At 40.7% G+C, this 27,488-nt stretch overlaps 1 protein-coding gene across 1 annotated transcript; it reads left to right on the top strand.

The window, feature by feature from the left end:
- Positions 1 to 906: 906 nt before the first annotated feature.
- On the top strand, positions 907 to 27,280 carry atxn2 (ataxin 2). The gene is given in 27 exon segments (XM_022209110.2): positions 907 to 1,439; positions 2,941 to 2,971; positions 3,325 to 3,384; positions 3,796 to 3,867; positions 5,169 to 5,319; positions 6,179 to 6,193; positions 8,094 to 8,218; positions 8,392 to 8,483; positions 8,701 to 8,889; positions 9,651 to 9,823; positions 10,138 to 10,386; positions 11,866 to 12,051; positions 12,274 to 12,453; positions 12,565 to 12,672; positions 12,888 to 12,958; positions 13,050 to 13,414; positions 14,002 to 14,065; positions 14,204 to 14,350; positions 15,086 to 15,103; positions 15,751 to 15,823; positions 16,821 to 17,014; positions 17,914 to 18,040; positions 18,132 to 18,323; positions 19,262 to 19,342; positions 19,345 to 19,472; positions 23,500 to 23,677; positions 26,436 to 27,280. Coding segments are annotated over 27 exon segments (3,408 nt in total). The 5' UTR covers positions 907 to 1,329; the 3' UTR covers positions 26,465 to 27,280.
- Positions 27,281 to 27,488: the final 208 nt, after the last annotated feature.

The following is a 27,488-nucleotide window of genomic DNA, read 5'->3' as shown; positions in this document are numbered from 1 at the left end:
GTTATATACTGAGAGCAAATATGACATAGTAAATCTGTTTAAATAGCATTTACTACCCCCACACCCTCTCCCCAGCTGCACAGCTTTAACCAGGTACAGAGGAAAACATCAGTGTAGAGCTGCAGTGATGAATACATAAATTGATTAGAGGTCAACTATTACATTAGTCATCAACAAATTTGATAATTAATGGATATGAGTATTTTTTAGTAATAAAAATCTAAGTTCTCTGATTCCAGCTTATTAAATTAGGATGTTTTGTGTTTCTTTTTTCTGCTATGACAGTAAACCTAATATGTTGGTCTTTGGTCTTTGTCAAACACTGATTGACATTTTCATAATTTTCTGAAATTCCATAGATCAAACAACCAATCGATTAATTGAGAAAACAATCAACAGATTAATGGACAATACATATCCTTCTAGGTTGCAGACAAAGTTTTGCTCATGCTTTGGGCAGTTTAATTGTGCAACCATCTCGATGTATCTCTGTGCAGCTCTTATGAAGACACACCACTTCTTTTCAAGTTGTGAATAAATCAAGTGTCGTCTTGGTGCTGCTAATTGTGATTAGACATGTTCTAATGGTGAGTTGCCATCAGTATGCACACGTTAGCGGCGTGTAAATAGTGTGTCTGCGCCGGTGTGTAGTGCGTTCGCCGGCTCACGTGGATGCTACTAAACTGCCGTTGAAGATTCATGGACTTCCTGAAAATAGTTCCATGGTGCCTGTAGTATCTTTAAAAGCAATGATTGTTTATGTGTTTGTACCGGCTGTCTAGATTAAAAAAGACCACATCTGTCTGTTTAGCAGATAGAGGGTTGTCTGTGAACCCAGTTTATGAATACTGAGTTAGATGTTATGAGCCGTTACGCCTTTCATATATCCCTCCGCTGTTTTTTTGTCCCCTTTCAGACTGTTTTGGTCTTTTCGCTGTTAGCAACGGAAAGAAGCCGAGATAGCTGTAAACCCTATTTTGAGATTATCGAATTTTTTTGTTAGGCTTACGCAACAAATTGACAAGAGGAGTAACACTCATGTTTACTTTGGAAGAGTTATTGGAGCGTGTTGTCTTTTTTAAATATTATTTTTTTCTGTTTTAATAGGAATTGTACAGATTGCTAATTTAGCTAGCAACTGTTAGCCAGCTAGCTAGCTGCTTAGCATAGCATCCTCCTCAAGAGGCACGTTGACTTTAGCTTGCTAGCTTGCCAGATCTTCGGTTTGCTAACGTTAGCGAGCTGTCACACAACCACACGCCGTCTCATCGTCAAGAAATTGCGGTGTGAAACTGGTCGCTTTAAGACACTGTCTTTTATGGGATCACCATGTCAATGAAGGCCGGTGGAAATCGCAGCAAGCCCGGCGGTGGCAACACCGCTGGTGCCGCCGCCTCCGGTGCCGGAGGAAGCGGCGGGGGAAGACAGAATCTGGGCAGGTCTGTGAATTTAAAACGTTAACTTAGCGAAATAAAAACACAGCAGCGAGGGATGACGTGGTCGCTTTAAGGTACTTAGACCCAGTCAGCTCCAACAGTAGCAGTTTGGAGAGATGACATTCTGGTTAAGTGGTCCAAAACTAGTGCGTGTTTGTGAACGTTCTGCGGGCCTTGCGACGTGTTGGTCACCAAGTGTAACGTTATGCAGTTCAGCTAGCGAGGCCTGTCGGCTTGCTCCCAGTAATGTTGCAACTTCGACGTAACGTTACCTCCTCTTGCACGTTAAGTAAAACATACCATCTGGTGTCTGATTACGCATGTCGATTTGTTTGGGTGGAGAAATACCATTTCCCACATGTGTGCAGCAGTGACGACGCTTGCCAAGTTGCTGATATCAGTTTACCATCAGCTTGGAATCAATGTAGCTAGCGGTAATTAGCCGTTTGACAGTCCATGCTTGTAATTCAGTGCACTTGCCTCATTCAGCATTGTAGCGGTTGGCTAACGGGACACAGCCTGGCCACTTTACGGCCAGAGCGATAAAACAACTGCGTTTGTTTTCATTTCACTACCATGTAGCTTGGTACGGTACCGCAACATTGCTGCAACGGGGTTGCCAAGAAATTGATATAAAGCGTGTGGGCGCACGAAAGAAAGGGGCGGGTGTGGAAACGGGGGTGAGGAGAAGGGGGAATTGTAGACCGACGGGCTTTCAACCTTGACGTTGCTGCTCGTGAGAAATAGTGTCCTTGAAGCATGACTTTTCTGTACATGTTGTCCTAATATGAAGCTAACATACATTGTCAGTGCAGGAGCTGCATGCATATTGTGCTTTTTGGTGGTGTTAATTTCGCCAGGCTTCTATCCACCGGTCACTAGGACAGTACGCCCCATTCATTGCGTAGGTTTTATCTATTAAGGCCGAGCAAAGACACTGTAATTCAGCACTGGACCAGTTGGACTCATCCACGCAAAACCTGCACCATATTTCAGTTCTAAATGAGTCAGATTTGATTCAGAATTAAGTGTGTTTTAGTTGGCTTATTACTGATATACTACAATGTAGGGATGGGTGATGGTTGTTTATATTAAATCAAGCTGGAAGGCCTGGCCATGTGCCAGTTGCTGAACAAGGTGCATTTTAGGACATGCTTGGAAAAAAATGTTGGCTGCTGAGTGTTTGGCTGGCTTCCCCTTGAACCTCTTTCTCACCAGCAGAATATTGTGGAATTTGTGAGGAATTTTGCAATCTGCACTGCATTAAAATATGTCACAAATATCCATTTTCAAGAAATTTGGGTTTAGATTAGGCTGAATTGTTTGTGTTTGTGATCAGCTTCCCTTTTCACATGTGCAGCAGTTCTGTGTCATTTTAGAGAGTTGCACCATCATCTCCGTAGATCATTCAGTCACACAGATCTTGGTTTCAGTATGATAGGAATTACTTGGAAGCATTAATAATGACGGCAAGTTTGACAACAGCATAATTTTTTTCTTTCAGGGGAAGACACAGTGGTAAAGGTCCTGCAGCAGTAAGTAACCTCTTCCCTCTCTGAAATTAGTGTAGAGTGATTTTTGTCCCACATAGGCCTGCATCATCAGATATTGTGCATCAGAAGAAAGATGCATTTGAAAATTCACACAATTGATAAATGCTTCTTTTTGCTCCATCTGTTCAGACTTATTTGAATTCAGTGTCATGTTTTTAAGGCATGCAATTTGACAATAGAGAAACCTAAATCCAGTGTTCACATATCTTTCTGATTTGTATGTATTATGAATGGAACCAGTGTCCAGTAGGTTTTACATGGCTATTAGGCCTTATATTGCTTCGTCTTGCCTTGCAATTGTGAAATTTCAGAAGTTAATTGTATCTTTTCTTTAGGTCATTTTCAATGGTGTATATGCAAATATGAGGATGGTCCATGTCTTGACTTCAGTGGTGGTATGTTTATTGGATGTCTGCTTTGTTATGTTCTTAGGATGTTTAGGTTCCTCTGAATTTTGTCTGCTGTGTAAGACATGTGATGATCAGAGAAATGAGCAGTGTTGTAAAATTCCTTAGATGGAAAAACCCATATGAATCATGCTTACTGTAAATGAATTAGTAACAGCCATATTTACTGCAGTCTGGCTTTCACCACATGCTGTTTCTTCACAATGTCTACACTGCAATAAACAAAGCCTGTTTGTAGAGACAGCTGGCTGCATAAACAAAGCGGAGATTAATCAATCATCTGTCTACTTCATAGCAGATGGGTTTCTGAACTTGATTTTTGAATGTGTAAATTGGCATTGGCACTTTATTGAATTATTGTTGCATACAGTGAATAATGATAGGCCTGTTTATTTATAGGGGACCAAGTGTGAGCTGAAAGTTAAAAATGGAGCCGTCTATGAAGGAGTATTTAAAACATACGGTCCAGAGGTAAGGATCATACATGGTGTGATGTTTTTTATAATATGGAGCGGGATCTGTTACTTTCTCAGTAGCTGTACTGATGATTAAGCTTAACTGTGATAGCGCCCTGCCAGCACTCAATAGCAGCTTCACCCCTGAGGTGGCTTAGACAAAGATTGCACTTTCCGTCTTTCCTTTTATGGTGGAGAGGTATGTTGCCCTTCCTCTTCCCTTTTAGGTTAAAGTATTCCTCAATCTTTCTTCTGTGGGGAAAAAAATATTTTGCACAAATGCACAGCTTAGCCTGAGCAATTGAGTGGGTTCCTGTTTAGTTCATATAGTAGAACTTCGCTTTAACTACAGCTCTTGATGGAATGCCAGTAACATATGTTATTCTGTGTTAACACGAAGATATTTATGTATCTTATATTGCCTAACTCTTTTACAAGGTCCTGTGACTGAAATGTGAATAAGGCTGGCATGGTATCAAAAGAAAGAAACTGAATTTGGTGTGCTTGCACAGGCAAACACTACTTTGTTTTGAGATCAAAACAAAGCTTCACATTTGGCTTTTATTACCACAGGGTGTGTAAGTCGAACAGTCAAACAAGCTGAAATATTCACATGTTGCCCCTCTGTACACAGTCTCTTAGTACACACTGTAGTGTTTGGTTGCAGGGCTTGAGATTTCAATTCTCTTCCATTGTATTGTACTGCTTGTAGTAAAATGTATAGTTTCAGGTGAATATGAGGTCTTGTAAGCTCCCAGTGCATCTCAGAGGTTGCTGAGCAGGGCTAACTGAACTAATGTTAGCCCAAAAAAGCCGAGAAGGGATTACCTTTTTGTTTTTTCTACGCAAACATGTTGATTCTAGACCGAGATTGCGGTCCACATTTTTGTTCCATCAAACACACTAAGAGATTTGATAGATTAGGTCCTCTTTTCTCCAGTTGTGCTTAACAGGGTTATTTTTATTCTCCACTAATCTGCAACTTATTAATTACTGATTTGTTATCGTATAAAAGCTAGTCATAGGTTTTGTAGAGGCCAAGGTAACATCTTTGTGATGCTTGTATTGTCTGAAATCCTAAAATGAAAAGATGTTTCATTGGTAAAAAGCTAACCAAAAATTCCCATTTTGAAGCTGGAAAGAGAATATCTGTTTTTTTGTTTAATACATTTCCTGAAAAGATTGTTATATCAGTTGTTGCCAGTTACTTAATTAAGCTTCATGGGATAAAACAGTGTTGCAAGTTTAATTTTTTTTTTTTTTACAGTATTTCAGATTCCCCTTTAATCCAATTCTGGATTATACTGTCTCCCTTAGTGTGACCTGGTGTTGGATGCAGCCCACCGAAAGAACCCAGAACCAAGCGTCGGCCCCAGGAAAGAAGATATCGTGGAGAGCATCATTTTCAAGGCCTCCGATGTTGTAGTGGTGACCTTCAAAGATGTAGACCTGAATTTCGCTAGGAAAGGTACTGCATGGCGTTTGTGTCTTCAAATATCATCTAGGTACATAAATAGTAGCCTTTATACACCCAGTTCTTATAGATACTGAAAACTCTTGAATGATGCACAATGTAACCGGGTGAGTTTGTCGCTCTGTATTCATTGTACACACAAACACAGATGCATACCAGAGTGAATGCCCATCGGTGCACACAAGCAGTGTATTGATCTCCTTCAGTCTCTATTCACTCCTTTGATGTCACAGAGGCTTTGCCATGAGTTAAATCTTGTGTGTCTGCTCTGAGTGGCCGGTCATTGAAGACTAATTTGATCTATTGATTGGTCCGAAGGTTGCCCCAGCGCAGCAAGGACACTCAATAAAGGCTGAATGACTCTGCTTCATGTAATTCATCTTGACCCATATAATTCTCCTTCTGAACGATAATGGACTGTGTGGGAGAGTTTTATTGTCTGTAAATGAACAGGTGAAAAAGTGAACATTTTGTGAAGTGAATATAAATTTCACATTGTTTTTAGAAAGGCATGATGTTTAAAGCACCACTGCTCATCTGCTTGCTCATTTTAGCCGACAAGACAGTGAGCTTGACAGTTTTTGAAAAACTACAGACTACTGCAAATAGTTTTCACTTAATAAGGGATTTGAAAAGTCTGCTAGACACAGCTCAACAAAAAATGCTGAAAACTGCACTCAAGCTGTTAAAAAGGAGACAGTTTATTCCTTTAAAGTTTATATGAAGTGGAGCCATAATCTAAATATGTAAGGTAGGAATCAACTGTTGGTGTGAACACCAGTCAGTCATTTTCTATGTCGGTCCATCTTCTGACTCTGTGTCATCTGTGTGTCTCTCCTTTTCAATGGTCTAGTCTCCTCTGACACAGGTAATATATGGCTGTTTTCTCCTCCTGCACATCTCTGTATGCACTCAGAAATCCACACTTTGATTGGTCTTTTATTTAAATCACAAAATGAATAACATTTGTAATGGTTTGGGCATGATCTGTTGCCAGTTGCTGCTGCATTTTAATTCCAATTTGATGATAGAATCTGCTTTCATATCTAAAAATAAGAATCTGATATATGATGCAGGTCAGGCTTGCTCCATTTATTCACCAGATGCTTTTGTTATCTTTAGACTGGATGTTGCTTTCGGTGGAAGAATTTGCCACGTGACCATTGTACACTGTTTAGTGTAAGATCTTACCTGAAGTTTCTCAAAGTGAACATTAAGTGTTTGGTTTTACTGATGAGGAATCTGAAGATGTGTGAGAGATACATTGCTAAAGTTACTACATTAAATATTGTAGCGTTAGTTTATTTGTTTTAAGCCAACAGAACAAAAATTCTTCTATTCTTTTAGTTGTTTTTAATGCTAGTTGTGAAGTGCTGTTTAAAGTGAAATTATAAAATATTAAATGCAATTTAGCCAAATTTTATCACTTTGTTAAGCCCCAAACACAATTGGGGCCTTTGTATCACAGACCCGTAATGGTGTACTTGCTGCATGGCCCACTCTTAACGTAAGAAGGATATGATTATTTTTGATTAACTTGTCCCTCAAAGCATTAGTTTTACTAATGTAGGGTTCTGCTGTGTGCGATTCCATTGAAAGCAACAGATTACAAACTCATATTAAGCACCAGCACTTTATTTGCTTTCTGAGTGTTGTATTTAAAATGAAGTTATGTACAAATGTTTCATTTTGTTTGGCCCTGAAGTGCTTTGAGGTTGTATTATTGACTGCAGTCTAAATGCATGTTTGCTTACCCCTCACTATGCCCACATTTGATCTGTAAATTTCCCTTCTTTTATGTACAATTCCTTCAATGAACAGTGTGCACATAGCATGCCAACAACCTCTAGAAATATGAACCAGTCCTGTCAGCCCAAGTGCCTGTATTTGCACCAGCCCAGTGTTTCTGAACTTGCTCTGTGCCAGAAATGCTTAAATGCCCTTTGTATTGTGAGATGAGTAGGGATGGCCGAGTTATGCAACTCCAGGTGGCTGGTATGCTTTATGCACACAGTCCATTGGTGCCAGCTCTGAGAATGTGAGAGCAGACTTGGGCTAACATGAGATTAGATTTCCTTTCAAACATAATTGGGGGTTGTCTTTGAGCATGCCTGCCTGTAATTCACTTTGTTGACCCGAGGTATTCTGTATGTTTACTTGAACCGAGTGAATGAAAGATGGGAATGTCATCAGCCTCAGGTAGAGTTTTATTTATACATGCGAATGCTGCCTTTCAAGATGTTGCCATGGTGATGCTTAATAAATCAAGTACGGAAAATTGAGGCAGACATTGTAGATGCTGTAATACCTGAATCTAATTTCTGACAAAAGTTAGACTGCTGAAAATACTGTAGCACCCCACTACTTGACTTAATGAGTGCGCTATGCTACAAACTATGATAAAGATTGAGGGCTACACTCCCCCTTTTCTTTACAAGGTAGTTTTCATGGTTTTGCTCATGCCTTCAGAATGCTTTATCCCTCCCAAGGCCAGCTCAAGCAATAGCTCAAAATTTTTTTTGAAAGGATTTTTTTCCCAATCCGGTTGGACCCATGTCTGGATGTGTGGGTGTGTGTGTTGAACCACCAAAACCTCCATATAGACCTTTGATGTGAGAGTTTGTGGTAGAGGCTCGTGAGGCATGAGCGCTTCCCTGCATAAACAGTGAGAGTTCAGCCATGTGACCGCATACCGTCATGAGCTTGTCTCTGCGTTTGTGTGTCGGTGTGGGCTATACATAAATGTGTGTTCTTCATGTATGTCGCAGACAACTTCACAGATGCAGCAGTGAGTGGTAGGATCAATGGTGAGCATAAAGAGAAGGATCTGGAGCCCTGGGATGGAGGAGAGACCCACAATTCTGACAGTCTGGAGTCTCTGGATACAGATGTGGTGAGAACACAAAGACATATATTCTACTCTTTTGATACATGGCATGGAATCTTCATAGGTCTTTATATGATGATAAACAGGTTGTGCTATCTGATAAAGAGCGTTAATAATTTGTCTGTAGGCCTGTTTTCACATTTTTTTTCTGTCTGCTGCTCTTTCTCTCTTCATATCAGTCAAACGGTTGGGATCCCAACGACATGTTCAAGTACAATGAAGAGAAGTATGGAGTCTTATCTACATATGACAGCAGCCTGTCCACATACACGTAAGCTTCTCCATGTTCTCCACATGTTTCTTTCTCCTTACTTTTTTTTGCCTTAATTCTGTAATCTACATGTCATGCTTTTCATACAGGAGATACTGGGTGTATATTTTCCGATATCTCCGGTCTATAACCTACGGTGTATCCTTTCAGTCATGTTTTAGTGTGACCTCAGACCCTCTTTAGTCCCCTCTTGTCTGACCTGAGCTTTCTTTCCCAGGGTCCCCTTAGAGCGAGACAACTCAGAAGAGTTCCTGAAGAGGGAAGCGCGTGCTGCTCAGCTGGCAGAGGAGATTGAGGCCAGTGCCACATACAAGGCCCGTGTAGCCCTGGAGAACGACGAGCGCACTGAGGAGGAGAAATACACTGCTGTGGTGCGAGGGGAAAGGGAGACTCACACACTTAGCAGGTAAGACCAGGATACAACCTTCAACAACCTTAAAAACTTCAGGCTAGTACTTACTTCTTGTGTTTGTGAGCGTGTGTCAGTGTGCGCCATACAGTTATGTAATTATGGACTGTGTTTTCAATCCATATGTTCAGATTGAATTTATTCTCATTGGTAATTGACTCTAGATATCGTCTACAGTGTCGGCTCTTTTAAAACACAGCAGCACCACAATGCAACATTAACTTAGTGTGATTTTATTGTGGTTTATACTTAAATGTTATCAGTAATTGTACATATGTTAAATTATGGAACTGGTCTGGCCAATTAAAGGAATCAGCAGATTTATTACTAATGTTAGTCAGCTAAAGATTTTGTATCATATATCATTCATGTTTTATTTTTATAAGCAGTGAAAAGAGATGGATGTATCACTGTGGCATTTACTATATATTTCTCTATACTAGCATGTCAAATGACACACCTACAATATTTATATGTTCGCGATGCTTGCATACGGTGTTTGTGGAGTAGAAAAACTCAGGCAGAGCCTTGAGAAACATTTAAGCCTTAAAGGGAGACAAAATAGTTCCAGCAAATTCACTAAGTAGACAGCAGCTGTTCCCAGAATAAATACTTCATTGGTAATTAAAGAAAACATGCTCATTTTGGCTGAGGAGAAGTACTTAGTCGAATGTAATAGAGTGTACAATTATTTCCTCAACTTGCATTGTGTATTTAGCTGAACCATCTGCCTGTATTGTTTGTGTGTGTGTGGGTAGAGAGAATAAGTACATTCCTCCAGGTCAGAGGAACAGGGAGGCGATGTCATGGGGGCCAGGGCGTCAGAATTCACCTCGTCTCGGTCAGAACTCAGCTGGACCCTCAACTCCTCGACCAGGACCTCACGACTACAGTCCCAGCTCTGGGGCCGACCAGAGGGTGGTTAATGGAGGTACGTTTAACACGTCACTCACAAACCTGTGCTGTTACTTGCTGCACTCAATAAACAATACTTCTGCAGAAGCGCAGTGGCCCATCTTGAATGAATGTAAAGCTAGTGTGTTTGGGTTGTGTATATCTGCTGTTCCTGTTAATTTTATTTTCTGCATTAATTTCACTTCAGTGAATCAGGTCATTTTATTCCTGTCTTGCCATTCTTCCTCATGTTTATTAATCTCCCTCATCTTTCTGTTCCTGCTATACCTTTGTTTTTTCCCCAGCTTTAACTGGTTGTCATCCTTGATCATTTGTCCTTGCCTCTTTTAGGTTCATCCCATTGGCCCTCACCCTGTCCGTCTCCTTCCTCCCGTCCCCCCTCTCGTTACCAGTCTGGCCCCTCCTCCCTGCCTCCTCGGGCGACCACGCCCACCAGGCCACCCTCCAGACCCCCCTCTCGACCTTCCAGACCTCCCTCTCATTCATCCCACCCCTCTTATCCCTCCTCTTCATCCTCCTATTCCCACCATGGGCCCACGTCGCCAGCCTCCAATCTGCCCAAACGCATGTCTTCAGAAGGTACCCACATCACTGTGGAGTAGACCTGGGCAAAGGCATGAGCTGAAGGTGGAGGGATTGAACTCAGTATTGAAATTATATTCTCAGTCATATTGAAAGCTGTCAAAAATGTCTTAAACATTTAACGAGGGAACTATTTTCAAAAAGACATTTGCCCAGGTCTAGTGTGAAACAACACAAATAGGTGAAATTGCTTCTTCAGACTGATTTTTTGGGTCAGATTTGCAATTTCCATGCAAATGGAAATTGTGAGGCTTTAGTATATCACAAAGCCTGATCCTTTGTCAGTGCATCTGACAGTTTCACCTTGGCATGTGGGTGCACCACAGTGTGTGCTGTGCTTTCTACTAGTAAGGCACCGAAAATTACAAAGTCTTTCAACGTGTTGCCTGACAGAGCATTCAAAGAAAGATAATATTTCCAGACAGCATAGTATTTTAGTAAAAAGAAGTAGAAGGCTATGCAAATATGTGAATGAAGTCTTAGAAAGATGCTCATATTAGTTTGAATGGCCTCTTTTAAAAGAAGACACATCATTAAAACCAATGTGATTAGTTGGTTCTTAACATTTTCTGATACATTGACTGTATTGCAGTGCAATGGATTTGAAACATATCAATGAAAGTGAAAACCCAAAGCTTTAATTTGATTTTATTTACAGCCGTATTGGCTGCATTATATGAATATATGTCCTTTTACACTTGGCTTCTCAGTTGCATCAGACCAAACTAAACATCTGACTTCAAATCAAGGTTTTAGGTCTTTTGCTATAGACTTTTTCTGCTTAAAAGTATGGCAAAACAAAACACCCATCATTACTGTCGGCCACTAGTGTGATGTGTCGCACAGTAGGACAGCAGTAACAACAGTACAAAGTTTAATAACATCATCAATCGATCAATTGAATAATTGACTTAAAACTGGAGGTGAGCCCTGACCTATTGGACCTTGTTTAAAGTTGAATCCACTGAAGTACTGAGCTGTAATGATTAAGTGCTATTGTTAAATACTAGTGGATCAGTTTATACTTTACGAATATTTTTCTGTTAAATGGAAAAATGCTTGAATGTTGTTCAGCCAAAGATTAATTTTGCACTGGGCCGTCATTACACAAATTTTGCTAAAAAAGCTGGTTCTTTAAATAGTGGTATCCACCTTACCTTATCACCTCTGTTTTCCCTTTTCTTACCTCTCACCTTACTTGGTTGTGGTTTGATAAGTGTGGGGTGTTGTTTGATCACTGACAGGATCTCCTGCAGTTTCTCCACTAACACGCATGTCACCAAATAACATAACTCTTTGACGTGTCATTTAATCCTTAGAGTAGTTCAGTTCAAACGTTTGGGTTTTTGAAAGCTTTTTTGATACACAAATAAGAAACCTTTACAGCATCATTGTAGCAACAAAGTGTTGTTACTTCACTGCCACTTTGTGCTTACGGAGTTCTATCCGTTTGTATTGTACATTCTTCATCTACAGGTCCACCAAGGATGTCTCCTAAATCCCAGCGGACACCTCGTGCTCACAGAGTGCCACCCTGCCGAACTAGTGGCGTGCCCCCAGGAGTGGACTTAATTTCCCACAATGCCCCTGGTGAGGTTCCAGCGACTCCACCAACTAGGAGTAGCTCCTCTGGAGGGACGTGGTCTTCAGTGGTTAGTGGAGGTACAATCATTTTTATTCCTTCACTCTTTCTGTGTGCAAAGGAGATTAGAGATTATGGCTCAGCACCATTGGATGACATGTTTATCTTTCTAAGGTTCTTGCATTGTGATGAAACTTAAACCTTGAAATACCTCTCCTCTTTTTTAGGCTAGTGAACCAAGATGAATGGATAAGGTTTCAGTATGTGATCACCAAAATCTAATGTCTTCATCCCCTCCTCAGCTCACAGACCTCGCTCCCCCCGACAGAATAGTATTGGTGGAGCTTCCCCTGGCTCCTCATCGCTCCCTTCACCACAGACAGGAACAGCTCCTGTGGAAACTGTTACTACACCAACATCAGCTTCCTCTCCTACTGCTGCTAGCCCCGCCCCCAACATGGTTGCTTCTCCATCAGGAGATGGTAAGTTTAAAGTTACTTTAGACACATATCTATTTCATGAGATGGGTGTGCAGGAAAGGCTCTGCTTTTATGCTGGGACTAAGCAAACGTTTTTTTTTTTTTTCTGTTTAGCAAAAGAGTGTCGTGTCCAGGAGACAAGACAAACATCCCCCTCAGCAAACAAGGAGAACATCAAGCCTTTGGACAGCTCACCTAGTATCACCAGACCAGTCTGTAAAGGTACAGTGTACACTAGACAACATGAGAAATTGCTGTGTCGAACTTCAGATTGCTACAAAGCTCTATCAGTAATATTGTGTAGAAAATACCATTTGTTGAGACACCCGTTTCTCACCTGTTTTTGGAAATGTAACTGTTGTAATCTAACTTAGACTGTTGTGCTGTCATAAAAATAGAACATTTTGGAATCTAAACTAATTTCTCTCCACTTACAGGACCCCCTTCTATGGCACCAGACCACAGAAAACAAATAGATAATTTAAAGAAATTTAGTGTAGATTTTAGAGTAAGTATCTCTTTCATTCATACAGTATAGAAATAATAATCTGACTTACTTAGCAAAGCATCAACTCCTCTTTCTATCATTCCTCTTCCAGTTGCAGTCTAGTTCAAATCCAGACCCTGCCTTTGACCAGATGATGACCAAGCCTGTCAGAGATCCAGCAGACAAGCCTAAAGACCTTCCCCTGGACAAGGCCTCCACAGTGGGGCGAGAGGGCACTGAAGATGGTGTTGTAGTAATTGCCACTGGCACATCCGGTGGTGCCCCTGCTCCATCCACTACCACCAGTAACACGAGTAAGCCTGGCAGCCCTGCTGCACTGTCTCCATCTCCTTCAGCCCCGGACCAGAAGAGGGCGGGCCTGGATGTGACGTCACAGGGAGTTCAAACGACTGCCACATCTTCATTCAGTGGACCCAAGCATGAAGAAAAGGAGGAGAAAAAGGAGGCAGTACAAGAGTGAGTCGAATGAATACCTGATAGAACTTTAATACATGTGGTGACTGCATATTTCTTATCAGCAAATCCTAGGGCAAAGACCAAAACAACACAGACCTGATCCAAACAAATATTTTTTGTGCCTGATATGTTTTATTCTTCTGTGCAGTAGACATCCATTGTAGTCCAAAAAGAAGAGAGCATATACTCCACACCATTAAATGTATATTCATCTCCCGCTGAAAATACAACAAAAACAGTTTAATCCTACCTTAGTAATGTTTGCTACAAAAAACTACCTGTTTCAGAAAATATCGACATTTTTGCTATAAAAGAATACAAAAACAGGCACCCAGATAGCTCAGCTGGCTAAGCAGGCGACCCATTAACAGGGTCAACAGTCCCCGACGCAGAGGTCATAGGTTCAAGACCGACCCATGGCCATTTACTGCATGTCATTCCCTCACTCTTCTACCCATGTTTCCTGTCTCTCACTCTCCACTGTCCTATATAATAAAGGAAAAAAGGGCAAAAAAATACAAAAACTGTAATCATAATCTCAGACTAATCCTTTAAATGCTAACTTCTTCACCGTTCTTCCCCTACAGTCAAGTAAGAAAATCAACTCTGAATCCAAATGCCAATGAGTTCAAACCCAGGTTTAATACACAGGTCAGTATTCTCCACTGCTGCCACACTGCACAATTTACATACCACACACTGGCATTGCTATTCAACTCCTTTTTATATCTCTGACTGTGTCTGTCTTTTTGCATTCTCCTTCTCCTTCTTCATCATCATCATCATCAGCCCAAACCAGCCAACACCCCAACGCCTCCCCGGCCTCAGGGCCAGCCCAGCCCCTCCATTGTGGTCCAGCAGCCTCCGACTGTCTATGGCCAGACAGTTTGCTTCCCCCAGATGTATCCGCTCACACCAGTCAGCCCCGGAGTGCAGGTGAGAGACACTCCTGCATGCTGAAATGTGCAGCATGGAGACAGGTGTATTTATTTCTCTTCAGTACAGATCACCCTGAGCATCGCATTGCATTGCCATGATATGCAGGGTTCATTAAAACAAATCCCTGACAAGTCACCACGAGGTCTCCGAACATGTCTGCGTATGTCTGCCTTCCTTCATTAATTTTCCTTCCTTTTTCTGCCTTTGATTCACCACAGATGCTTTTATATTTCCAAAGTGTATTTTTAAGGACACACCGCACATTATTTAAAAATATTATTTCCTTCTTTAATAAACCAAACCGACACGTCTTTTGTCGCCACTTCGCTTTCGTTTATCTTCCAAAAACTGTTGCTTGAATTATTTTTGATGCGTTCGTTGAAAATGAATAGAAATGTTACAGAAAAGAGAGTGTGTGTGTGTGTGTGTGTGTGTGTGTGTGTGTGTGTGTGTGTGTGTGTGTGTGTGTGTGTGTGTGTGTGTGTGTGTGTGTATAATTTGTGCATAATGATGTCAAAATGGTATTTTACTTGACTCTCAAAGGACTTATTAAAAGTTCTGAGCATATTTTTGATGAAAGCTGTTACATTTGTAGTCGTAAATCTGCATATTTCCTGTGTTGCTTTAAGAAAAACTTGGTGATCCAACATCAGACACGTGCAAACGATAACAACTAAAGAGTGGTTCTTTTTCCCTTTTCTCCCCCTCCTCCTCTCTCTCTCGCTCCATTAGAAAAGCATAATATGGAAGGTTTGTGAATTTTTCTAAGATTTCTCTATTTTTTTTAAAAATCCTTTTATTTTTTTTAAAGCCCAATCAGTACTGAGATGTTTTGCTTGCTTGTTGAATTAATGCCATCAGATGTTGGTTTGCCAACTTCTTATTGCAATTCGTTTTAAATTGTCATCACAGATGGACTTTTAACTTCATTTTTTTTTTCTATTGGCTTCATCTGTTCACCAAACAAATGGCTGCAAGCTAATTGGAGTTTAAGCCTCTTTCTTTTTACTGCAGTACTGTTTGTAGTAGAAATGCATGGTGTATAATGTTAAGGACTGAAGGAACGTAAGTGACAAGCAAGGTTTGGTTTATAATTGTAGCTGTAAAACACCTTTTTTACCCAATGATAGACAGGTGTAGAAAATGCATGTGACCCCAGGTAAGAGATAATCCTCACAAATGTTGCTAATATGTTTTTTGTTTGTGTTCAGTGAGAGGATAGCTGCTGAAGCTAAACAGTTAAAAGCTAATTAGCGGCTGTGCAGCACAAATACGTTTTAATTGACTTATTTTCAGTCCAGGGCTTTTCGTTCTTATAGGGAAGATGCTTAAGTTTCCTGAGAAGACTGAGTATAAACATGTTATCTTCGTCTGCCATCCTCATTCCCCTCCCCCAGTCTCCAGCTATGTACCAGGTTCAGATGCCTCATATGACGGTCAGCCAGTCTAAACCCTACAGACCAGGTAAAGGTGAGAATAACTTTCTCTCATTTCCCTCATGTGTCTAAACTTAAAAATATGTCTGTTTTGAAAATGACCCCTACAGCCACCAGAGTACATTTTATATTCAAAGACTTTAATGCATTTCTAGCTTTATATATTTACAGCCAATATTTCTCTCTGAGTGGTGCAAATCCTACTCCTCCCATTACTCTGAGACAGAGACGCATTATGACTTTTTTATTTGTACTTACTGATGCTTGGCTAGAAATCTTAGTCTGTTTTGTACGTCTTTTCATGATGACCAGTTTTTTAAATCTGGGAGAGTTTCTAATGGCTTAATTAACATGCCTTGTTGCCACAGTGAAAATGAATTCCTGATCAGTGAAAAGAAATGGAGAGAGACTTCTGACAAGTTTCCTTACAGAAGCACACCAGGGAGCTGGATCATCTGTAGAGCAGTCAGAAATTACCGAGTGTTTTGATGAGGAGTCTGAAATTATTCACATCGCTGCCTCGGGCCTCACAGGAAATCTAACTGATTGGTTGATGAATTAATGAAGTGTATTATTCCAGATGGGAATTGATTTGCTGTGTTTACAAATTTAAATAGGCACAATAGCAACACATGCTGTAAAGGGATAATAAAATACATATTTCACATGAGTGACACCCAATAATCGTCACACTGTATAGTTTGTTATACCACACAAGTGAAAGGAAATATTAGAAGCTGATGTTGGCAGAAAAGGAGCATTCTTCACTTCACTTTTACCAGAGAAATGCTTCAGAAATTATCTTCCCACAGGGCCTAATCTGCACAAGTGTTTTTCATCTTTAGAGAATTACTTATCAGGGACAGATGCTGGGAAAAGGTGGCTCATAATATAATCGGTTCAGTAAATTTCACTTGCCTCTTAATGAACCAGCAGGGCTTCTGTCACTCCACAGCAACTCCGTTTAGTTCAAATTCACTGGATGATAAACCCTCTTCTTCCCCATGTAATCTCTAAACATGAATCTCTAGTACCCAACATGCCCCAGCAGAGGTCAGACCAGCACCACCCGCCGGGCACGCCCACCATGATGCACCCAGCAACGGCAGCAGGACCACCCATCGTAGCACCGAGCCCCGCCTACTCAGCGCAGTACTTCACCTGCAGCCCACAGCAGTTCACCAGTCAGCCGCTTGTCCAGCAGATGCCACACTACCAATCACAGGTAAGATTTACCTTCACGGCCAGGATCAGGACAATGCAACATTTAACAGCTTATTTAGCAAGGCTCAGCCTGGGAGGCTCCTCTCTTAAGAACCATATGTAACCATTACAGTTACTGTGGTCCCATCAATTAGTACTGGCAGTGTTTTTCTCTCCCAGCTGTTCACCAGTCAGCGATTTGTCTGACAGATGCCTGCGGTTCAGCAGCTTGACGGGATGCCAGCCCGATGCCAGCGTTTCATCACTTCTGATTTGGAGAGCTGACTGCACACTCCTTCCTCTTACACCTGAAGTGTTGTTAGCTGTTTGCAAGCAGACTTTGATCAGACAGCTGAGAGACGGCTAGAAGTTTGACAAAAGGTTGATGTTATGGCCTCGTTTTAATACGTGATGGGAATTTCATGCTATTTTATTGGCATGAACGGAGCCGACTCCACATTTTAGTCAAAAGAATAGGTTGAGATAATGAGAGAGAAAGAGAGGAAAACTGAATTGTCAGTACAATGTACAAATTTCACTGTCGGACAATATGAAATCATTTGATAAATCCTTGTTAACAAAAAACAATAAAGCTCAAACACTTTTTGAGCAGAGCCGACTCAAGGGACTATTCAAATTTTTAACAAAAAAGTCAAACCTCTTAAGAATTGCGTAATGTTTGAAGAAAATCGTGTACAAAAGAACGAATAAAATATTGACTCAAATTGGTAGAAATTTATGTTTAATTGGGAAACCTGATCAGATCAGACATTCCAAGCTGACTCCTAATATGTGAGGTTTTGTTCTACATTACAGTCATTACCAATAAAATTGAGGTTTGATACTGTAGCTCCAGGCAGAGATAAATCATAGATGGACTCTAACGCTGATGTTGTCTGTCTGTCCTTGTCTGTCCTCCAGGCACAGCATGTGTTCAGTCCGGTGATGCAGGGCAGTGCCAGGATGATGGCGCCTCCTGCACACGGCCAACCCAGCCTCGTCTCCTCCTCAACTACACAGTACCCAGAGCAGACACACACCATGTATGGTACGTCACGCGACAGGCTGCATTGTGCAGGTAATGAATGTGGATGTTTTGATACGTTTCATAGTTACTGACTCCGATTCCTGTGATGCAGTGTCTCCAGGGCCAATGCCTCAGCAGTACCCCCACCACAGCGCCACCCTGCACCCTCACCCACAGCACCCCCAGCCCTCTGCTACGCCTACGGGCCAAGCACAGCAGGGTGGTCCCCCTCAACATGGAGGTCCTCCTAGCCACCCAGCTGCCAGCCCAGTCCAGCACCAACAGCACCAACAGGCAGCAGCAGGTGAGCACCCCGAGGCCAACAGCTTGCCCAAGTCTTGTTTCGGTTGCCGTGTTCTTCTTTTTGATTTTAATATTTACTCCGCCAATCAACGTGGCGGAGTTTTGTGACGATCGGCGTACGTTTGTCTGTGAATCTGTCTGTCCGTGTGCAACATTCCTCAAAAACGGACTAACGGATTTGGATGAAACTTTTAGGGAATGTCAGAAATGACACAAGGACCACCTCATTAGATTTTGGCAGTGATGCGGCTTATAGTCCGAATCCACGGATTTGATAAGGATTTTCCATTGCGAGATAGCGGCCAGCATGGCATCACTGTAACCATGACAACAACTGAACGCTGCATCAGTTGCCTGCTGATGATTACATGATTGCTACTACTGACTTATCTGGATTTATTCGTGAGAAATGATCCAACAAACGATTGATTAAATTGTGAAAAGTGTTTCTGAGTTTTCCATCCATCCTTCTGTGAATTTTTGGACTTTTCGGCACCGTCTTCATCATGTCCAGAAAGCGCTTCTTAGATAAACACTTCCTGTGCCGCGGGAATGGTGCCAAAATTGAAAGCCCTGAACATTAAAAAAAATGCACCTTCAAAATAAAAGCATGGCGAAATGGTTATTTTAACACTAGCAATGAACTGATCAACAGACCTTTATAAGAGTAATTCAGTGTCCGTACCTAACGTACACATGCCTGTGCTCAGGTCATTTTCTTTGTGGGTACATGTATATTAAATGGCCACATTCTATGTTGCCATGATTTCTGATCATCAGTAAGAATAGTAATAAAATGCTGCATTTCTACAAAAAATATCCTGCATTTCTGACAATGCCATATGGGGGAATGAACAGCCTTGGCGGAGCGCTCTCTGTGCTTTTCTTGTATTCAAAAGGGGCACTTTGGTCATGCTTATGTGTTTTTGTGTGTTGCAGCAGCAGCAGCAGCTCAGGCCCTCCACCTGGCCAACCAGCCTCCACAGCAGCAGATGTATTCTGCCTTGGCTCCTACGCCCCCTCCATGACCCCGGGGCCCAACCCTCAGTCTCCCCAGGCATCATTCCCCTCTGCCCAGCAGACGGTTTATATCCACCCACAGCAGGTGCAGCACGGCTACAACCCCAACCACATGGCACACGTGCAGCAGGTAGGTCACGACCTGGCGTCATCTCGTTGGACAAACAGCCACAGTAGCTCCAGCCAACCTTCACCTTGGTTGTGTTTCCTTAGCTGTGTTTAAATGTGGGAGTGAGAAAGTCTTGAATCACTGCCAGGAGATGTGTAACTTTATGAATGGATCAGATTTGGGTGGTAATAATGTTGTACTTGCTGTGGATCTTTTGGCAGCCTGACCAAGTTCAAATTAGCATGTGGATCTCAATGTTCTCTGCTTGTAGACGTAAGTAGTTCTAGCTTCAGAGGAAACCAGTACATTACGGGATGAAGACGAAGAACAAATTTCATTCAGTGACTAAAACATAATCCAATCATAGTAATTCTATTTATCATAATCAAATTGCTGCAGTCCTTTTTTTTGACTATACTTTAAAGTTTGGCCCATTTCTGTCTTTATAGGATAGTTCACTGATATTTTGCTTTGATTTTGATTTCTATTATGTGCTTTTATCTACATTTTGAAGTGTTGCTTTAAAAAAGTTAATTAAAATGACAAAAATAAGTATTTTAAAAGTCCTCAAGTTCACAAAAAAAGTTTTCACTTTAGGAGATTTTTTTACTTTTTCTGAAAAGATTTTAATTTTTTTCCAAACATCTTCTCCTATAGAAAACATTTTATTCACATGACTTTTCTTTCGACTTCTTTTGTTGTTTTCAGACAATGTGAAACATGAGAACAATCACACAGTTGACAACTGAAACAAAATTCTTTGACTTCTTTCCATTTTTCTCCTGTTTGTTTGTTTTATCTTCTTCCTCTGTGTTTTTGGTAGTTGGAAAACAGCTGGTTTTGTTTCTGGCTTCTTCTGCTCTGTTTATTACAGCTGTGAGTAATGCTGCCTGTTTCACTACTATCTGACAGCACGCCTGAGGCTAATTTATTTGCTCCCAAGCAGTTAATGGAAACAAGCCTGACCCTTTTGCAAATTTTTGCACCTTTTCCAAAGTTACATCAAATTCACTTGACACGTTTGTGAAAAAAGCAGTTGCTATGTGCAGATTTCCTGGATCTTGCAGTGATGTTGCCAAGTTTGGTGCTTTTTTTCACTCTACAGAGGCTCTTTACTCCACAAAAAACATGCTGGGAGGACTAAAGAAGTAGCTCCAGCACTTCTCAAATCACAGTTTATGCTCTGTGTGTGCTCCTTCAGTTAACCAGCTTTATAGATGCAGGTATGGGAGCTTTAGACAGTCACACTAGTGATTTCCCCCGTTGCTTCCAGTGTTTTATTGAACTTGGATGATTGCCTCCAGTGCCTGCGGCTCCAGATGTAATACACAGGAGACTAATACTGATCTTATCTCACTCTCAAGAAGAAAGCATTGAAGTGCATTTCGCTAAATGTTGATCTTTTAACAAACGTACTCCTGTTGGCAGAAAGCAGGCCGTATATTTAGGTAACGTACTACCTGTTGTTTGAAAGCCAAAATCCCTCAGAGGGATTTTCTTACAGGGACTATACATCTTTCTCTCTGTGGTTATAAATGAACAACCTTACTTTATTCGAGAGCTTGATGGGATGACAGACTTTGAGCCAAGTTCTACAGTCAGTTAGTTTGTACAGACAATATTAATCTAGTGTTAGGGGGATGCTGTACTTCATGCTTTCTTGACACAATTTTCAGAGCAGATAATATTGGTTTGTTGTAGCCACTGCAGACATTCTAACCTATGATATTAATCTTAAAGGTGCAAAAATGTAAATGCAGTTTTTTTTCTGCATAGAGGAAAAATCACCAGTGCAATCGAGATTAACAGCAATAAAAATGTTTAAACTTGTTTCATTAATTGGGGTTTCATTTAATCAAGCACAATAGATGTTTTTGTTTATCAGAAGGCCAGAAATAACAGAAAAATGAATGGATTCTGATTAAATCAGCTCATAATGAGTCATTTCCTCAAGCCTGGAAAACCCCCGTAGAAAGAAAACAAAGATATTTTTTACACTGATGAGTGTATTTTTCTAACACAACAACAAATATTTAGAGACCCTTGACCGCCTCTAGAGTAAAGAATATATACATTTATTTTAACATTGTTTTGTAATACTTTATTATAAGCTAATGCCAGACTTCAAAAACATTGACTTGACTTGCTCTCAGGCTAAATATTGATTATCTTAAACTACCTTACTGCACAGTTTAGAAACAGCTTTAACATTAAACCTGTGAATAGTTTTGCATCATCATCCTCCACATTCACTGCTGGTAGAGAGGGGGGGCACTGCTTGGTCACATCCTCAAAATCTGCAAGAAGACAAGTAGTTTCTGGCTGTGCAGCTAGTTAAGCTGAACTGTCATATCTAGTTAGTGTTTTGTTACTATGAAGTGAATTAATGGCTTATTGCTGTATGCTGAGGCTAAAGCGAGAGTTTTATAGAACACAAAGGTGACTCTAGATGAGGCTCTGTTCAGGTTAGGATTCAAATCTATGTAAGATTCGACACCTTTCACCAAATCTTTAGCTGACGATACAGATTCTCAGTAGAGGGAGCACATTATATCTGCAAAAATCATTGAGCTAGATGTTAGTAGTCCCACTGTATGAAGTCCTGCAATTCCAGTAGATGTTACTGTTTGCTTCACATTGCCATGGGAGGCTACACGCATTCAGTTGGCGCTGCATAAGTATGTACTTCGTCTTGATTTGCTGCCACGTCTCTTTTACTCTGCTGGTTCTGCAGCTAATAGAATACAGATTTATAAATGAATTAGTCTACTGGTATTTATCAAGGAGAATATTCAATCAATAACTTAGCTAGTAATCTTACTTTGTGGTTTCCACATGTTGCTCAAACCTAAATGAGCTTTTAAATATCATGTTTACATTAATAAATTTGATCAATTCCAATGTGCAGCTGTTGTTATGAATAAGCAGTTGCATTGAGAGTGCACTGAGTAGTAACGTATATAAATTAACTTACATGATAAGTGATTTTCTGCCAGCATTTCTCTCTTCTATTATTTGCAGTAGCAGCGCTTACTCTTTCATTTATACCAGCCTGTTCTTCTTGACTGAAGTAGGTGTCATTCGGTTGGTCCATTTTATCCAAAAGGCACATAATGATTCAAACCCCCCTTTTATGGGACTGCATACAAAGCCTGTTGAAGAAAACCTGGTTAATAAATATAGCTGATACCCACCGCTGATAAGATAAGATAATCCTTTATTACTCCACATGTCAGGGGAAACTTCCCATGTTACAGCAGCAATATACAGCAAATATAACAGAATATATACAAGCATGAAGGATAAAAATGAATAGAGTATTATTACACTATAAATAAATGACATCATAGCCATTATACCTGACTGTGGTTTTAGGTTTTGTGAAGCGAGTTTTCATAAAGGAAGTCCTGCTGTGTTGAACTGACTTTGTGTTCCAGCCCTCAGGTCTTGTGAGTGAAAACGGGACTTGGAGGTGACAATGGAGGGAGCAGTTTTTTATGTTCTGCTTGTTCAGCAGGTGTTTGATAAACTGCTTGTAGTATCTCCTCTAGTGGCGGATTTTGTTGCACACGTGAATAACAGGCTTTGCCGTCAGCAACCTGAGTGAACTGTAAGCTAAAATGTGGCCTCTAAAGTCAGAGTATCTCTGTGTGTTTGTCAGCTGCACCTTCATGTAAACAGACAGCGGCACAAAGAGCAGAGGAGTGTCAGAGAGGCAACAAAAAAACATTTCAGAACTGCATTTTAAGTGCAGCATGTTCTCCAGCAGTTATCAGCTGAAAATCCATATTCACAACAACAGCAATTTATTTTTTTACTGTTACGCCAATAATGTATTCCCCACCACTGCTAAACTGTGTCTGCTGCAGCCCCCATGCTGCTCCTGTCAGCAGCAGACAAGCAGGAGCTGTGAATGCTGCGCCGCTGACGTCCATCTGTTTCGTCTTTTTAACTAACTCGTCTCTCGTCCTTCTGTCTGACTCTCACTCTCTGTCACACTGTTTGTTCTCGCCGTCACACTCTCGCTCACCATTTATCTCCCTCCTAGGCCCATATGCAGTCTGGTATAGTGCCGTCTCACCACCCGGCTCCCACCCACCCCACCATGATGCTGATGGCCACCCAGGGTCCTCCAGGCGGTCCTCAGCCACCCATGCCCCAGACTGCCCTCAACCCCATCCCTGTTTCCTCCACCACACATTTCTCCTACCTGGCACATCCACAAGGTACTTTAGTTCTCCAGCATAGAGAGGAAAATCTACATGTTGCTGTGTTTGTTTTCTGACTTGTGTTCATTCTATTAACCCTGTATGGGGCGGATTGAATTGTTTTGACAAAATTCAGATTTTTTTTTTCTCTATACAATGTTGCTCACATTGAGAAAACGAGCTAAAATAGAGAAAGAGGATAATCTACCAGAGGAACAGACTGGAAAAAGGCTGCAAACATTTATTTCTTCTTCCTTTTCTTCTTCTTCTTCCACCTCTTCTTCTTATTCTTCTTTGTCTTTTTCTTCTTCTTCATCTCCATCTTCTTCTTTTTCATTTTCTTCCTCTCTTCTTCCTCCTCTTCATCTTTGTCTTCTCCTTATTCCTCCTCTTCTTCTCCTTATTCATATTCCTTCTCCTCCTTCTTCCATCACTTCTTCTTCCTCCTCTTTTTCTTCGTCTTCTTCTTTTTCCTCCTCTTCTGCCTGTTTTCTTCCTCTTCTTCATCTTTGTCTTCTTTTCCCCTTATTCCTCTTCTTCTTCTTCCTCCTCCTTCCCTCTTCTTCCTATTCTTCTTCTCCTTTTTCTTCTTCTTATTCCTCCTCTTCTCCTTCTTATTCCTCTTCTTCTTTGTCTTCTTCTTCCTCCTCTTCTTCCTGTTTTCTTTCTTTTCTTCGTCTTTGTCTTCCCCTTATTACACTTCTACTCCTTATTCTTCTTGCTCCTCCTTCCTTTTCTTCATTTCATCTTCTTCCTGCTCTTCTTCTTTTTCATTTTCTTCCTCTTCTCCCTCCTCTTCTTCATCTTTGTTTTCTTCTCTTTATTCCTCTTCTCCTTCTCCTCCTTCTTCCTCCTCCCTCTTCTCCCCTTCTTCATCTTCTTCTTCGTCTCCATCTTCTTCTTCCTCCTCTTTTACTTCTTCCTCGTCGTCTTCTTTTTCTTCCTCTTCTTCCTTTTTTCTTTCTCTTCTTCATCTTTGTCTTCTTTCCCTTATTCCACTTCTTCTCCTCCTCCTTCCTCTTCTTCATTTCCATCTTCTTCCTCCTCTGCTTCTTCTTTGTCTTCTTCTTCTCCTCTTCCTTTCTCTTCTTCTTCTTTGTCTTCTTCCTCTTCTTCTTCCTGTGCTCCTCATTATTCTTATGATGATGAGTTGAGGCTGTGGCGCATCACTAAAAACACTTTTTACAGTCCGTCTCTTGCCATCGATGGCTTCAGCAGCAGCTGTGTTGTAGTAGCAGCACGGTGTGTGTCCAGAAACAGCAGGAGCAGGTGATTCAGTGACTTTCAGCTTCTGTCCTGTTTATGCAGAAGATTATTAAAGTGGACGTCCATGCTCTATTTAGTTGAAGCATCTGGCACTGACATTCTTCAGCTGTCAAGGAAAATGTGCAATATGCATAATGATGGCAGACTCGCAAGTGGACAGTTGAGCTCCTCGCATTTTACAAATAAAAAGAGCCCCAACATTTCAAAGGATGGTTTTGCATTTATCTACAAGCAGTGGTCATGTGCCTAAAGTTAATGTTTAAACTAGATTATTTAGATTTCTGTGTAACCTTTCTAAACCCCAAAAGCAGCTGGTGAGTTTGAAAAGCATGTTTTGTTTTTACAAAATCAACAAAAGTACAAAATTTCTAAGAACCAAAAACAGTAAAAACCAAGAGAGACTTGTTGGATTTACAACTTTCCAAGGAATCTTGAATTACTCGTCTGTCACATGCTGTTTGGTTGAGAAACCTAACTCAATCTATGCAAAAAAAAAAAATCAGATTTCATCAAAATTACTTTGTTTTACGTGTCTCATTAAAAAGTTTGCCAAGAGTAGTTTGCTCCAGATTCTGCAAAAAAACATTCTGCACTGTGATGCAACTGGGAAACCATTAGTTCTAGCTGTGACCAACAGTCATGGGACAAAAATACTGTGTTTTTAGGTGATCTGCAGAGCACCAGTTAAAAATGTAAGTAGTAAAATATCTACAGTATGTAGAGAGGGCATTTGTGGACACTTGGAAACTGTATTTGTATATTCAATCAAAAGAAAGTCAACAGTTGTTTTTCCTATTTTCTAATTTACAGCTTTGTTATACTGCACATTATTGAAGTCCAATCAACTTGTAGTCATGGTTGTGCCGTTTCCATGGAGGTGCAGATCTTCATGTTGCAGGAAAAAATGAGCCCATAGTGAGGAAAAATGTGACAGAAGCAAAATCACTGGGCGTGTTTGGGGTTCAGAGGATTAATCTTAACCCTCCTGTTGTCCTCATTTACAGACACCAAAAATAGAGTTTCCTTGTCTGGGGGGAAAAAAAAAAAAAAATTCCAATAATTCTTTAAAAGTTTCCCCTAAAAGTGCTAAAAAAAATCCCCAAATTTGTTAAGAAATTTCTTGTCAATATTTTCAAAAAATGAGTAAAAATATCTAAAGTGATTACATATATATCAGTAAAACTTCTAATATTTTCTTTAAGAAAATTAAGAAACATCTTTAACATTTCTTTTTTCCACCAAAAAATATTGAAAGATTTCCCAAAAACGTTGAAAACGGGGACATCAAACGTTTTACTGTGAAAATATATTTTTTTTCTCCACATTTTCAAACTTTAAAACGGGTCGGTTTTGACCTGCAGGACCACACGAGGGTTAATGTAAACAGTTCGAACTGGTTTGCTCCTCCTGTTGTGTTTAAGACAGTGGGTGTTTTTTTTTCTTTTTCTGAAGCCTTGATGTTGTGATTGTGACTCCTTGAACTTTCCCTCGTTTCGTCTCGTCCCTGCAGTGCAGCCTCATCATCAGCAGCAGCTGTAGATAGAGGGCGCCGGCGAGCCGAGGGACCCGCTCTGCGCCGCGCTTTCTCAACCAGAGCCTCCATAACCAGGCGATGAAGAGAACGAGAGCCCTCCCTCTCCTCTCTTTCCTCATCCTCACCAGACATGCTTCACATCAGCTTTTCTCTCCCCTCCCTCCCTCCCTCCCTCCCTGACTAGGCAATAAGAGAATGTTAACAGGTTGATGCAGTGACATGTTTTAACGAGCTAGAGAGTTTTAATGGACAAGACTGCTCCTATTCAGGCCCTGTTCTCACACACACACACACACACACACACACACACACACACACACACACACACACACACACACACACACACACACACAAAAGCAAAGCGCCCACACACACTTTCAGGGGTCCCAAATTGCAACTTAAGTCAGCTTGCCAAGTAAGACATGAAAGAGAGATTGATAGTAAAGAAGAAGAAAAATTGAACTGGAACTTGTATTTTGTCTGCACCTTGTTATGAAAAAGAAATCTTCCAACTTTTAGACAGTATTAATCTTACTGTTTATTGCTGCTGCTATGTGCTGCGTTTGTTTCCAGACTACACGACAAGTTTCTAACCAAACTAAAAACGTGACAAGAAACTTCCTGTGAAATAAACTCGTGGCAGCCAAGAGGACAGGAGAAACGTTATTTATGAAATTCTAATGGCTGAGGTGATCAGATCCCACTTCTCACCTGACCCTTATGTAACTTTTAAGTTAAAACTTTTACTTTGTAGATAATATAAATAATTTAAAAAATGAGCAAAAAAATTTAAAAACAATAAAAAAGTTTTAAAAACTGAATGGCTTCCTGTGGTTTAATTGTGGTGTGGGTTTCTCATTACATTTAACATGAAGTTTGTAGTTTTTCATGCAAACCCGGCTGCTGAAAATACACTATTTTAAAGGTATTTATACCTGAAAGTAAGTATATGCACTTGACTTAGAGTCTCAAGATCTCTTTTAGAAGAAAATAAATGAGAATACATTGAATGTGCTGACAGGTGAAATG

This window comes from Acanthochromis polyacanthus, chromosome 7, assembly GCF_021347895.1.
Source record: "Acanthochromis polyacanthus isolate Apoly-LR-REF ecotype Palm Island chromosome 7, KAUST_Apoly_ChrSc, whole genome shotgun sequence".
NCBI classification, from domain to species: Eukaryota; Metazoa; Chordata; class Actinopteri; family Pomacentridae; genus Acanthochromis; species Acanthochromis polyacanthus.
Note: the sequence above shows the minus strand (reverse complement) of the source record. Positions and strands in the feature narration are given on the sequence as shown.